Source organism: Ursus maritimus, unplaced genomic scaffold (assembly GCF_017311325.1).
Source record: "Ursus maritimus isolate PB19 unplaced genomic scaffold, ASM1731132v1 scaffold_3, whole genome shotgun sequence".
NCBI classification, from domain to species: Eukaryota; Metazoa; Chordata; class Mammalia; order Carnivora; family Ursidae; genus Ursus; species Ursus maritimus.
In genome coordinates this window covers 12,404,861-12,419,179 of record NW_024425563.1, presented here as the reverse complement: position 1 = coordinate 12,419,179, position 14,319 = coordinate 12,404,861, and the positions used below count along the sequence as shown (strand labels likewise).

Genomic DNA, 14,319 nt, shown 5'->3' with positions numbered 1-14,319 from the left:
CATACTGTACATGAGCGTATCATCACCCAGGTGTTGTGGGTACCTCTTTTACCTCCTGTTAGCATGTGAATTTCTTAAAAAGAGCGATCGTGTCTTATCTGATTTAGTGTAGACAGCCTATAGCGTGTGTATAGTGTCTATAGTACAGTATTGGGCAGGAGTAGAGTACATACTCGGTGAATCAATTTAGATGACGTTTGTAGCAAGGACATCTATAATTATTTTATCAAAAAAAGTTCATGTTTTTTGACTTTTGTTTTTCAAGTCAGAGAAGCTTTCAGATATTCACATACACCCACAGATAAAGTAATAAATAATATATTCATATGTACCAAACTGATACCAGACTGACTTTCCAAGATATCACCAATGTCAAAGTCGATGTGTTACTGTAATAGGGGCCTTAAAAGTGAGATATGACAGACTTAGATCAAAATGTTAAGTCTAACATTATTCTTTGATATGGTAACTAAATCCCTGGTATCATGAGCTTAATGAAGACAAAGAAATACAGCATTCAGACTCTGTGTCAAAGATACCAGGTTTCTGCTAAGGATATAGGTTTCTAGAGCATTGTATTTTCCTAATTTTCTTCCCACTCACCCTAGATTTATGATCCCAACAATAATCGATATGAAGTCCCGGTCCCTCTCAACATACCCACGGTTCCATCCAGCACCCCTGAGAGTCAACTCTACGATGTCCTCATTAAGAAGAATCCATTTGGAATTGAAATTCGCCGGAAGAGTACAGGCACTGTGATGTAGGTGACTGCTAGTCTGATTGGGAATCGATGGTGACCTGCACTGCCAGGTCCGTCGTCCTTGGAGATATCCTGGCTCAGAACATCACACTATCCATTTCCAGATTTCTGAGTACATTATTCCCTTTGGGCCTGTTCTTACAAGAAATCTTTAGTCCCCTGGCAGTAATTACTGAGGCACTTAAATTTAGCAGGTATTCATTCAACCAATGTTTATGGGGTGGTTAGTATATATTATCTCTATATTAGGTAGTTCTAGAAGATGAGGTCTCTCTTCTCATGGCAAAAATTAATGGTAAATAACAAAGATAAGTTAAAATATAAATAAGGAAGTTTAGGTAGTGACAACTGCTATGTAGGAAAAACAATGGGGTAATCAAGAGTTATGGGGAGTTTACTGCTTTTGATAGAGTGGTCAGAGTAGGTGTCTCAGAAAAGGTGACATTTGAAATAGGACTTGGATGAGAAGGATCCACTCGTGTGGAGATCTGGGGGAAGTGGAACAACATTCCAGGCAGATGGAATAAGAAGTGCACAGGCCGCGAAACAGGAGCACACTTGCCATATTGAGAGGGAACATGCCCATTGTGCTTGGATCTCTCTGGGTGTTAAGGAGCAAAGGGACTGTATGGAGGAGCAAGAGTGGAACCCTGGGCTGGTGTGCAGTGGTAGCACCTGAGATGTGAAAAGTGGTTGGATTTGGCATCCGGAGAGACAACTGAAGGGAGGCAGTGAGAGAGGAAACCAAAAGAATGAAGGCTAGCTCCTGGGCTGGTAGCAGGTGCATCTAAGATTATTTTAATCAAGTAGACTTTGTGTTTGTTTGGAAAATTAACAGGGCTCTGGGTGGGAGAGGGAACCCAGAGTTCTGTTGTCCTTGAAAAGTCAGTTGCTTGAAGCCAACAGGATAGCCGGTTTCTTTTCCAAATACACCCTTTTGTGTTGCAGTTGGGACTCTCAGCTCCTTGGCTTCACCTTCAACGACATGTTCATCCGCATCTCCACTCGCCTTCCTTCCAAGTACATCTATGGCTTTGGGGAAACTGAACACACAGCCTTTCGGAGAGACTTGAACTGGCACACATGGGGGATATTCTCCAGAGACGAGCCTCCAGGGGTAAGGACAGAGCATCTGAGATCTGTGTCTGCTTCTCTTTACACACTACGTACACTCCATGCTTCATCTTCCCAGACTCCCCTTAGATGGTCACATTTCTCATTTAGATGAGTGGGCCAATGCTCAGGCTCCTTTGTTTTTTATTTTTTAGTTCATTGCACAGAGAAGACAGGACAGACCTTGTCAAACATTTTTTTGTGGAGTTTCTTTCTCAGCCACAGTGTCTTTTAACCTCTTACCACTTCCCCCCATGACTCTCCCAGTACAAGAAGAATTCCTATGGCGTCCACCCCTACTACATGGCCCTGGAAGAGGATGGCAGTGCCCATGGGGTGCTTCTGCTAAACAGCAATGCCATGGGTAAGGTGATGCCAGCATCTCCCCTTATGTCTGTGAACCAGTCATTCTTGAGTAACGTTCCAATGTGTTCGAACTAGCTGCCCTCCGAAGTCAAAGTTATCATCTAGGGGACAGTGTTTTTGTTTCTATTTTTTATTTCCTGTGTAGCCTTTCTGTTTATTTCAGTTCAGTAACGGGGGTAACAAGAGTTAACTTTTATTTGGCAAACATGTAAGAAGGGATGTAAGAAGGGTTAGAAAGCCCAAGTGAGTCCCAAATATCCTGGAGGTCAGCCAGTGGGAGCCATCTTTTGAATTTGGATTAGTGGTGAAGCTATGGGTAAGAGTGCTTACTTTGGGGGTATGAGGGTTGAAGAAAATTTATATGGTGTATTGGAAAGAAGGTGGACAATCAGGACGTGGGGGGAAGCATGCATGTAAAAACTGGTCAAATCAGAGTCAGGTCTATCCCTGACTTAATAGTTTTATATGAATGTCACTTTCCTGATTTTGACAAAGTACAATGGTTATTTAAGATGTTGTCATTGAGGGAAGCTGGGTGAAGTGTACAAAGGAACTCTAATACTATTTTTGCAACTTCTTCTAAGTCTTAAACTATTCTAAAATGAAAGTTATAGGAATAATTTTAAAATAACAGAATGACAGAACATATTATAAAATAATAATAAATCCAAGGGCAAAAAATCCAGAGGTAGCACCCTGTAGACTTTCACTTCACTTCTTCAATTCTGTGTAGGTATAGTAAAAATACTTTCTCTTAATGCTCCATAATAAATAATAAAGAGGCATAGGGAGAAGGAAATGGTAAGAATTTCAGAGGTAATTCCTCACCTTGAAGGTTTCCAGCTTGATTGGTATTTTCCTATATTTTCAGATGTGACATTCCAACCCCTGCCTGCCTTGACGTACCGCACCATTGGAGGAATTCTAGACTTTTATGTGTTCTTGGGGCCAACTCCGGAGCTTGTCACTCAGCAGTATACTGAGGTAGGAGGGAATTAAACTGATTATCAAGTATGCATACAGTAGGTTCTGAGTACCCAAATCCACATTTATTAGCATCACTCTCAGATGATACCTGGAATTGTTGATCCTTCTGGAAGATAGACTACAAAATGAAAAGCCAAAATTATATCCCAATAACCATTAAATTTGCAGCCTCTCAAAGCATTGCAGAGTTGCAAAAGTAGTAGTGGTGCCAGTGTTGGTGTTGGCAGTGGCAATGGTGGTGGTGGAGGTGGTGGTGGTGGTGATGGTATTGCAGGTGGTGGAGATGGTGATGGTTGTGGATGTGGTGTGAAGGTGATCATGGTCCTGGAGATGGTCGTGGTAGAGGTGGTAGAGATGGTGGAGTGATGGAGGTGGTGGTGGAAGTGGTGGTTGAGGTGGAGGTGGTGGTGGTGGAGGTGGTGGTGGTGGTTCAGGTCGCGGTGGAGATGGTTGTGGCAGAGGTGGTGGTGCAGGTGGTGGTGATGTGGTAATAGTGATGGTGCTAGTAGTAATGGTGGTGATAGTGGTCATGACAATTACTTTGGCAGCAGCAACAAACATGTATATAACTTATTATGTGTCACTGATAATTTTACATATATTAACTCATTTAGTCCTCACAAAAGACATTAATGAAACAGATACTATTATTATCCCCGATTTACAAGTGAAGGAACTGATGAACAAGAAGTTTTTCATTCCTACCCAGGGCTGTAGAGCCAGCAGAGATTGGAGCCTGTATGGTAAGCCAGGCATTTTGCTTCTAGATTCTTAGTTCTGAACCAGTAAGCTAGACTGCCTCTAGAAATCAGAGTAGAATCAGATTTTCCAAAATTCATAGGGAAGGAGGTAAGATCTAACAGAAAGCTTTTTCCAAGGTATCCCAGTGGCTCTGCAACCTCTCAGTTTCTCTCCATTTTTGAATTTGTTGATTATCTGACTTGGGACACTGGAAAGATGTTCTTATTAATTTGTTGACAATTTCAATCCAGATTCTCCTTTTTAAGGACTAAATTTTCTGTCTATTTTCTAGATGATCGGTCGACCAGTGATGGTTCCTTACTGGTCTTTGGGGTTTCAGCTGTGTCGCTATGGATACGAGAACGACGCTGAGATTGCCAGCTTGTATGATGAGATGGTGGCTGCCCAGATCCCTTATGTATGTTCTCCGTTTGTGGTGGATTGACTCTGGGACCTCATGGCCAGCACTATTTATCTCTGTATCTGGATTAGCTTGACTTGGAGGAAGGTGGTTCCTATAACTACACGACTTTAAAACATTTGGTCAAAAACATCTTTGGTATCTTAAGAATAAAAGGTTGCCGGAACAGTAGTTTTACTTAATTGAGAAGAAAATGACCCAAATTTAGTCAAATCACCATAGGTGCAGATATCACCTCAGTTCCAACACTTTGCTGGTACAGTGTTCCCTCAGCTTTGAGCTAAAGTTGAAGATAGGTATCTTGGGTACTAGTTTCCTGATGAAATAAGTATGGAAACAAATTCTGTCCTTCACTTGAGGGCAAGGGGGTTCCAAGAATCAGAGAATTGATCCTACGAATCTCTTACATATTTAATTTTATTCTATTTATTTTTCTGTTGTTTATAGTTATTACTATTAATGGTAAGCATGGCATGCAATATTTCATTTTTAATAAGAAAGCTATGTCTGATAACCTCCAGGATTGGATATTCTAAAGCAACTACAGGTGCTTTTTTTTAAAAGGTAGATTTACCATCCATCCAGTTGTATTAGTGCTAGGGAATTTACATTATGTTCTTTCTCTGAAAGTGAACCACTGATCCCAGGGTCAGCCTCTTTGACAAGGTAGCCATAATCACTCCTATTGGCCTTTCACAAAGCACTTTCTCATCCACTCCTTTAATTTTTCCTCCCACAGCCGTGCCAGATAGGCATTATCATCTTATTTTTGCTGATTTAGTTCTTTTTTCTATTTTACAACTGAAAATTTGAAAATTTCCTAGAATCTAATACCTGATACCCGAGATTAGAAAAAGTCAAAAGGAAGTCATCTGAAACTCACCACTGGTTAGTGGAGGCTTGTTCTCACCTGGAACATGGCCTTTTACAAGTAGGAGCCACCCACTTTCCTCCTGTGCTCCCCCAGGATGTGCAGTACTCGGATATCGACTACATGGAGCGGCAGCTGGACTTCACCCTCAGCCCCAACTTCATGGGATTCCCAGCTCTGATTAATCGCATGAAGTCGGATGGGATGCGGGTCATCCTCATTCTGGTTAGTTCCTCTGTGAATGAGGGGAGTTTGTTGGGGAGAGTGAACGGGCTCTGGTAGAGAAAGTTTCTTTTGCGTTTCCTTCCATGTTATGAGCAGAGAAGTTGAGGTTTAGTAAGAAAGGTGTATTTCCCAGGGTTCACAGAAGCACTCTGGTTCAGGTGGAAGCTGATGACTTCCCATTTAAAGAGTTCTTCTGTTTTCTGTGCTGAGTTGTTCTCTGGGTTTGGACTTCTCACCTGATCTCTGCTTTGATTTCAGGACCCAGCCATTTCTGGTAACGAGACACAGCCCTATCCCGCATTCACTCGGGGTGTGGAAGATGATGTCTTCATCAAAGCTCCAAATGGTGGAGGCATTGTCTGGGGAAAGGTATGACCGGAGCAGTGATCCACTAATCCCCAACCTGGGGTGGGTGACCGTTAATGGGTTTGTGCGTGTTGTTTTGGGGCCTTTTCCATTTGGGTTCGGAGATCAGAAGTTCTCATTTTGTCCATCAGTATTTGTCAATACAGTTAAGGAATTTTTAGGGAATGTATGTGTGTGTGTACATTGTGGGATCCACTTTTCTAGATCAAAATCAAAGTATTGCTACCTGTGACCATGGTTTATAGTTTCTTAGGAAGTACTATATAAGATAAATTATCTATTGCATTGCTTCTGAACAGTTTTCTCTCCACAGGTGTGGCCTGATTTCCCTGATATCGTTATAAACGGGTCTCTAGACTGGGACACTCAAGTGGAGGTAAAGGGCCCTTTGTAGACGTGGGTGAAGTCAGGGCTGCTGGGAAGGGGAGGCCATACTCAGGATAGTGGACATCCCCATGCCATGGGTGTGGGCGTGGCAAGGAATACACTGAGGGATTATGTGCTGTGTGTCCATCTATGTGCCAGTAACTTTACATGTAATATTTTACCCCCACTTGGGAGGCAGGGATTATTATCCTCAGCATAACTGGGATTCAGAGAGCTTAAATTACTGCTCTGGGGTTTTAGGTGACTGAGCGACAATTTCAAATCCAAGGCAGCCAGATTCCAAAGGCCCATGAAATTTCTACCTCCCAAGAAATACCATTTGCCCAGAATTTGTGTATTTGTTGTTGTTTTTTTTTGTTGTTCTTGAGTATCCCTTTTAAACATAGTCTCTAAACCCTGTCTTTAGTGATGGGATCTTTTTCTCTGTACATCTGCTTTCCATGGACAGGATTCTCCATCTTCACTCTTATAAATTCCCCATCCTGGGGAACCTGGGTGGCACAGTTGGTTAAGCATCTAACCCTTGGTTTCACGGCTCAGGTTGTGATCTCAGTGTCATGAGATCGAGCCCTGCATCTGGCTCTGTGCTCAGTACGGAGTCTGCTTGAGATTCTCTCTCCCTTTCCCTCTGCCCCTCCTGCTTGTGCTCTCTCACTGTCTCTCTAAAATAAATAAACAAATCTTTAAAAAAATAAAAATAAAAATAAATCCCCCATCCTTCCTTAGGTTTCTCAACTTTGCTCTTACCTCCCAGTTTCCAGCCTTATGTTAAAACTTGCTCTCTCCAGGGAGCAAGTTCTTTCTTGTAATGGATCTTAGATAAGGATTCAAGGGAGAGGACCTAGCTTCCTCTTCTCTCTGTTGCTTCTCACAGGAAACTGTTTGAAGTTTGCTGGTCCAGGCAGACCACATGGACACAGGAGTCTGCCAGGCCAGAGAAGTTCAGGGTCTCCTTGACATACATTCATTTGTTCATTCATTCGTTTGTTCATTCATTCATTTTCTTTCTTCGTATTTTTCCCCTAACACAGTTGAAGTATAGCTGACAAAACTGTATAGATTCAAAGTGTGCAGTGTAGTGACTTAATACACACACATATATATATATCATGAAATGATTACCACCATCAGGTTAATTAACGCATTCATCACCTCACATACTTGCCATTTGTCCATGTGTGGTGAGAATGCTTAAGATCTACAGTCATAGCAACATTTACTTACACAATATAGTGCTTTAACTATAGTCACCAGGCTGTACATTAGCTCTCCAGAACTTAAAAGTAAAAGCTAATACCCTTTGACCAGCATCTCCTCATTTCCCAAAACCCATACCTCCTGGTAGCCACCATGCTGCTGTCTGTTTCTATGAGCTCAACCTTTTTGTTTGTTTGTTTGTTTTGTTTTTTATTCCACATATAATTGAGATCATAGTATTTATTTTTCTTTGCATATAGCTTTTTCATTTAGCATAATGTCCTCTAAGTTCATGAATGTTGTTGCAAATGACAGCATTTCCTTCTTTCTCATGGCTGAATGATAGTTCATTGTATGTATGCATGCCATATCTTCTTTGCCAGTGCACCCGCTGACAGATGCTCAGGTTATTTCCACATCTTGGCCGTTGGGAATAATGCTGAATGAATGTGAGAGTGCACGTCTCTTTAAGATACTTATTTCATTTTATTCAAGATATATATCCAGAAGTGGGATTGCTAGATGGTAATTCTATTTTTAATTTTTTGAGGAACCTCCATATTATTTTCCATATGACTCTACAAATTTACATTACCACCAATAGTGCACAAGGGTTCCCTTTTGTCCATATCCTCGCCAAGAGTTGTTATCTCTTGTCATTTTGGTAAAAGCTGTCCTAACAGGTGTAAGAGGATATCTCATTGTTGTTTTGATTTGCATTTCCCTGATGATTAGTGATGTTGAGTACCTTTCCTTGTACCTGTTGGCCATCTGTATGTTTTCTTTAGGGATATATCTATTCGGGCCCTTTGTCTACTTTTTAATCTGTTTATTTGTTTTTTGTTTTTTGTTTTTTTTGCTATTGAATTTTATAAATTCCTTATATATTTTAGAAGCTAATCTCTTATCAGATACATGGTTTGCAAGTATTTTCTCCCATTCCCTAGGTGACCTTTTCATTTTGTTGATTATTTTCTCTGCTGTGCAGAAGGTTTTTAGTTCTATGTAGACCCACTTGTTTATTTTTGCTTTTATTGCTTATGTTTGTGGTATCAGATCCTCCCCCAAAATCATTGCCAAGACCAATGTCAAAGAACTTTTCTCCTGTTTTCTTCTAGAAGTTTTATGGTTTCTGGTCTTACAATTAAGTTTTGGGGTTCCTGGGTGGCTCAGTCATTTAAGCATCTGACTCTTGATCTCCCCTCAGGTCTTGATCTCAGGGTCATGAGTTCAGGCCCCATGTTGGGCTCCATGCTGGGTGTGGAGCCTACTTAAAAAAATAAATTAATTAAAAGAAATTTAAAAAATTAAGTCTTTAATTCAGGTTGAAAATGTTTTGTGAGTGGTGTAAGATAAGGGTTCAGTTTCATTCCTTTGCATGTGGGTACCCAGTTTTCCTAGCACCCATTTATTGAAGAGACTATTGTTTTCCTATTGTGTGTTCTTGACATGCTTGTCAAAGATTAATGGATGATATATGTGTAGATTTCTTTCTGGACTTGCTATTCTGTGTCATTGGTCTATGTGTCTTTTTTTATTTTTTAATGCCAGTACCATTATTTTTAAATCATACTGGGAAAGGGACCGCTTCGGTAATGAAGAGGTTGGCTACCCCACAGTTCATCAGCCACTGAGGGCATTTGGAAATCTATGGGGCAGTTTTGATTATTACAAGGGGAGCACCAAATGGCATTTAGTGGACAGCGATTAGGGACACTCATAGTTCTGATTGTAGGGGATGTTCCACAAAGAATTCTCCTGCCCCAAATGCCAGTTGTGTTTCTTATTAGAGACTCTAATGAAGGCACCCTAATGAAGTCATGATATGTATTTGATAGGACATAAGATATTCTCAGTAGATAGAATAATTATGACTACTTATATTAATAAGACCCTTTGCACAAGGCTAGTGGGGATGAAGCTATGGATATCCAGGTCTGGCTTGGCTGAGGATAGTATCAAACAAACAAACAAATAGTAGGCAGCCTGTGGAAAGCAGATTGCTGAGTCTGAAGCTCAGATTGAATCCAGTAAGTCTAGGATTGGGGCTAAGAATTGCATTTTGGTAGCACGCACACAGTGGGTTGTGATAAGCAATCCTATGGCCAGACATGCAGGTGGGTGCATCATGAGTTGAGACCAAGGGAAGTGAGGGCAGAAGTAACAAGGCAAGAGCTGAATACAGACAGGAGTGAGGCAGAACCAGCACCCTGGAGAATGGCAAAGCATATACTTCATGGGAAAGTCATCAGAGCACCTTTTAGTGAGACTAATGAATTAGAGTTGGTCACGTTTCTCACTTGTATCCCATATGGGATCCAGTTGTGACTCAGGCATAGCTGGTATTGACCCTCATCCTCCATCTCCCTCCTCTACACCATGTTTCTAACTCTGCCTGAACTGGAGCTCTGTTTTTGGTGAAAGGTTCTCTTCTTCTGGTTCCATGTTTCTACCTCTATTTGCTAGCAAAAAGGCATCTCGGGATACCTCCCTTCAAGAGATTCTCAGTGATGTGGTTCACTACCCCTCACTTCTCTGTGAGCTGGAGCCCTGCATTCTGTTCTGTTTCTTTTTTTTTTTTAATAATAATATTTTTTTATTATGTTAGTCACCATACAGTACATCCCTGGTTTTTAATGTAAAGTTCCATGATTCATTATTTGCGTGTAACTCTGTTTTCTTTTTTTTTTTTTTTTTGTTCCTTTTTTTGCCTTTTATCTAGACATATGAGTTCTTACTTGTCTCTTGTCTATTGCGTGTAAGAACTGGAGGTTTCCTAAACCAAGTTCTCTTTTTGTAGCCAACCCACCCCTGCTGCCCCCAGCATTACTTAGCTCTTTAGCTCTTAAAATGCACTGAGGAACACAGGGAAACCTATTTACTGTGACATACGAAGGACCATGAAGTTCCAACACAAGCAACGTGGCTTTATAGAAATTTATGACTATTTGCTGCTGCCGCTCAGGGGTGTGAATTCACAATTATGCACTGAGCGTTTATTTCACATCAGGTTCGAAGCTAAGCACTGCGGGGAGTGCAAAGGTCAATCAGAGGAGTATAAAACAAGGTCCTCACTCTCAAAATCCTTACAATATAGTTAAGCATTGTTATTAAGCATCCAGGTTAAAATAAAGACACAGCTTTTGTTATTTGGGGAAGATAAGGAAAAGGGGCAGTGTTAAAACTTCCTCTTTAGCTCCTCCCAAGCGACTTGACACACATGTGCAATTTTCAAGTGATTTCTGAAACTACAGAAAACACATGCGCACTAGTGAGATGTCTCACCCCTCCCCTCCTTTCCCCAGCGGCAATGAGACAGGAGAAGATCCCCTGGGTGTTGCCTTCCAGCCTGGTGACAGTCCATCTGATGTCTTTCAAGCTGCAGTCTCACCCTGGCTCCTGCTTTGAATCTGAATTGAGCTTAGGAAATGGCAGGACGGAGGTTGAAAGTTAAGCATCTAGCACGTGAGACAGTGAGTTTAGAGTATTGGTTGCTACCGTTCATGTTGATACAAAGAGGAAGACAGTCCATGGATACTTTCCAGATGCTAAGCAGGTGTCTAACTTGTGCTAATGTCTCTTCTGTGCACTCATTCCATTTCCAATAAGCTGCAGATGTTATTTGGGCTCTGTTTGGATTATCTGTCACCATGCAGTAGAGGGGTGTGCGTGAGTTATGCTCTCAGAAGTGTCTGTTTGCTGTCTAATATAATTCGGGGGGACAAATAAACTATATTTAATTTTTATAGCTATACCGAGCTTATGTGGCCTTTCCTGACTTTTTCCGTAACTCAACTACCACATGGTGGAAGAGGGAGTTGCAAGAACTATACACCAATCCACAGAATCCAGAGAGGAGCCTGAAGTTTGATGGCATGTGGATTGTAAGTGTGTGGGTTTGTGTCTGTGCACACCTGTGTGGGTGTGTTTCTATCTTTGTGTGTCTAACCTTATATATCATGACCTTTAATCAAGAGGGATAATATCATCCAAGAAAGTCTTTGGACACATCCTATTGCAATTCCTCCAATCAGAAGGGGAACATCCCTGATACTCCTCATATCTTATACCTTGCCTGAAGTTCCTGCTGTAAAACGCCAACGTGATTACTAGGAATTTCTTGGACTTGAGCCTTGCCTTATACCTTGAGGGAGAATTAAAAAAAAAAAAAAATCCTCTAGCCAGTCATTCTCGAGAGCTTAATTGATCGCTGTAGTCAATTCGCAGCTGGGTCTGATGACTCTCACTGGGCTGGTATCTGCGGGTTGCTGGAGGGTAAATGATTTATTCATCGCTTCCTTGTCTCTCTTTGGCAAGGTGTAATGATCTGAAAAAATAAGATATATCTGTGTTTGACATTTCTAGGATATGAATGAGCCATCGAATTTTGTGAATGGAGCAGTTCCCCCGGGCTGCAAGGAGGCCGCTCTGAACTACCCTCCCTATATGCCATGTAAGAGCCCTAGACCTCCTCTGTTGGCAGAGCCATGGCTACGAGGAGTGACCTCCCCAAGAGCCCAGCAGCCAGGGTTTATCCTGCTGTTCAGGGCACATCTTACCTGGTGCTCTGGTTTTAGGGGGGCAGAGACAAATATGCATCAAGCACCTCATCCAGTTGAGTGTGTATAAGTTATTGGCCCTGTTGGGTGAATTTCTCAAATTTGTTCAGAAAACACTTAACAGTGACTATGTCTCCAGAGGATTCTAGAACTAAGTGTCTTAATTCTTCAGGCCTCTGTGAATTCCTCCACAGGAATTTGTCATGCCACCAGTGGGTGGACAGTAGCAGCTTCCCCTTATCATGGAGTTGATGGGCTTTGGTGTTATGCTTGTGTTCATATCTTGGCTCCAGAAATTATGCTTACTGTGAATTGTGGGACCTTCAACACATTACTTGATGTTTCTAATTTTTTTTTTAGATTGTGAAGGGAGGTAATGATAGAGTTATGATAAGAATTACATGAAATGATTTATAAGAAAAATGTTTAGACTACATCCTGTCAAGTAGTTAGATGTTTGACAGTTGTGTTTTCTTTCCCTTGCCCCCGCTTTCTCCTGGAGAGCCCTGCAGGGAACTTGATGTTGAAAACACCTGTGGGCTTCATTGCAGCTCAGAGCCTAGCACGTTCCTGTGCCCCTGAGGAGGAGAGGGACCCATGCATGGGTCAAATTAGTCTTAAGATCCAGTGTCGAATCCCTTAAAGAGAGGTCAAGGGTAAAAGGATCAGGCATGGCATTTATATCACTAGATCTTTCTCCTCAGATTTGGAGTCCAGGGACAGGGGCCTGGGCAGCAAGACCCTGTGCATGGAGAGTGAGCAGATCCTTCCAGATGGCTCGCGGGTGCGGCACTATGACGTTCACAGCCTGTACGGATGGTCCCAGACCAGACCCACCTACGAGTGAGTCACCTTCTCCCTTCTCTGGTCCACGTGACCCTCAGGGACAGCCAGTGACTGATGAAGGAACTCTGCTTCAGGGTTAAGGATTAAGATTTTAATTACAACTATGTCACAATTCATATTTATTAAGCAAACACGAGCATGGAGCCAGGCTCCACAATCATAGTTAGAAGGACAGGTTTAATAAGACACGGTCCTTCCCGGGAGAGACTGCTAGCCCTCGTGGAGGAGACACACACAGAGACACAAGCAATGATCAGACAGTGTAGCCGATGCTGTAATTAATTACAACAGGTGAAGGGAATGTGGAGGACTGGCTATCTTTTTCTTTTATTTCAAAAGTGACTCATCTCTGTTAGGTTTTCTTTTTCTTTTCTTTTCTTTTCTTTTCTTTTCTTTTCTGTTTTCTTTTTCTTTTTTTTTTTTTTTAACTATTCTTGTTGGAGAGCCAACTGATGTTCTGCTGAATTAGTGCTGTCCCATTTTGTGAGCTCAATGAATAATAAGAGTTATCTTAAGGAAAGCCTTATAAAGAAATTCACCTTCCTTCTCCCCAAATATAAAAACTTAGTAAATAAGTGGTAAGACTTAGTGATTACTCATTATTTTTAGGTGATCCAGCAGGTTTATTACAAAGTTCATTGTAAAACACCATGAAACACTATGTAAAGGCATAACTGTTACTATCATCTCCATCGTGTAGGGTCAGTCAGTGGGGACTTTGTTATGGCGCAGATTTCCATATTTCCTCCAATAATGCAGGAGACATTTTGTTGCCATGCCTTAGGCTCCGAAACTCTGGGAGGAGAAGCTCTGTGGCCTTTCCTCCCCTGGTCTGCCTCTAATCACTTCCTTGTTCCCCTCCAACCAGAGCCGTGCAGGAGGTGACGGGACAGAGAGGAATTGTCATTACCCGCTCCACGTTCCCCTCTTCTGGCCGCTGGGCAGGTCACTGGCTGGGTGATAACACGGCCGCGTGGGACCAGCTGAAGAAGTCTATCATTGGTGTGTGGGCTTATCCTCAGGGGCCTCTTCTGGTGAGAAGGGGCTAGGACCCTCAATAAAGGATTCTTGAGGGAGGAGGAGGCAGATCACAAGTGCTGCCTGTAACACAGCTGTGTTCTCGTTGCAGGCATGATGGAGTTCAGCCTCTTTGGCATATCTTATGTAAGTGTCTTGGGGTCACTTCTAATCCACAAGCAGATAGTGACATCTTTCAGAAATCACCAGCAAGCTTGTTTTATTCTGCCTCATTTCAGACAGGAGCAGATATTTGTGGGTTCTTTCAAGATGCTGAATATGAGATGTGTGTTCGCTGGATGCAACTGGGGGCCTTTTACCCCTTTTCGAGGAACCACAACACCATTGGGACCAGGGTAGGATATTAGCTTACAGCTCAAAAGTTTTGTGTCACTAGAATACAACCTCCAAATTTGAGCTACAATTAATGCAGTCTATATTCTCTATGACATCTTCAAAA

General features: G+C 41.9%; 1 protein-coding gene across 1 annotated transcript in view; it reads left to right on the top strand.

Annotated features, from left to right (window-relative positions):
• MGAM (maltase-glucoamylase) overlaps positions 1-14,319 on the top strand; it is a 232,736-nt gene that overhangs the window by 201,100 nt on the left and 17,317 nt on the right. The window contains exons 31-44 of the mRNA XM_008697325.2: positions 609-763; positions 1,712-1,880; positions 2,144-2,240; positions 3,114-3,226; positions 4,263-4,388; positions 5,359-5,487; positions 5,746-5,856; positions 6,167-6,229; positions 11,187-11,321; positions 11,803-11,890; positions 12,701-12,839; positions 13,711-13,844; positions 13,972-14,006; positions 14,099-14,215. Coding sequence (XP_008695547.1) covers positions 609-763; positions 1,712-1,880; positions 2,144-2,240; positions 3,114-3,226; positions 4,263-4,388; positions 5,359-5,487; positions 5,746-5,856; positions 6,167-6,229; positions 11,187-11,321; positions 11,803-11,890; positions 12,701-12,839; positions 13,711-13,844; positions 13,972-14,006; positions 14,099-14,215 — 1,611 coding nt within the window. The remainder of the gene's footprint in view (positions 1-608; positions 764-1,711; positions 1,881-2,143; positions 2,241-3,113; positions 3,227-4,262; positions 4,389-5,358; positions 5,488-5,745; positions 5,857-6,166; positions 6,230-11,186; positions 11,322-11,802; positions 11,891-12,700; positions 12,840-13,710; positions 13,845-13,971; positions 14,007-14,098; positions 14,216-14,319) is intronic.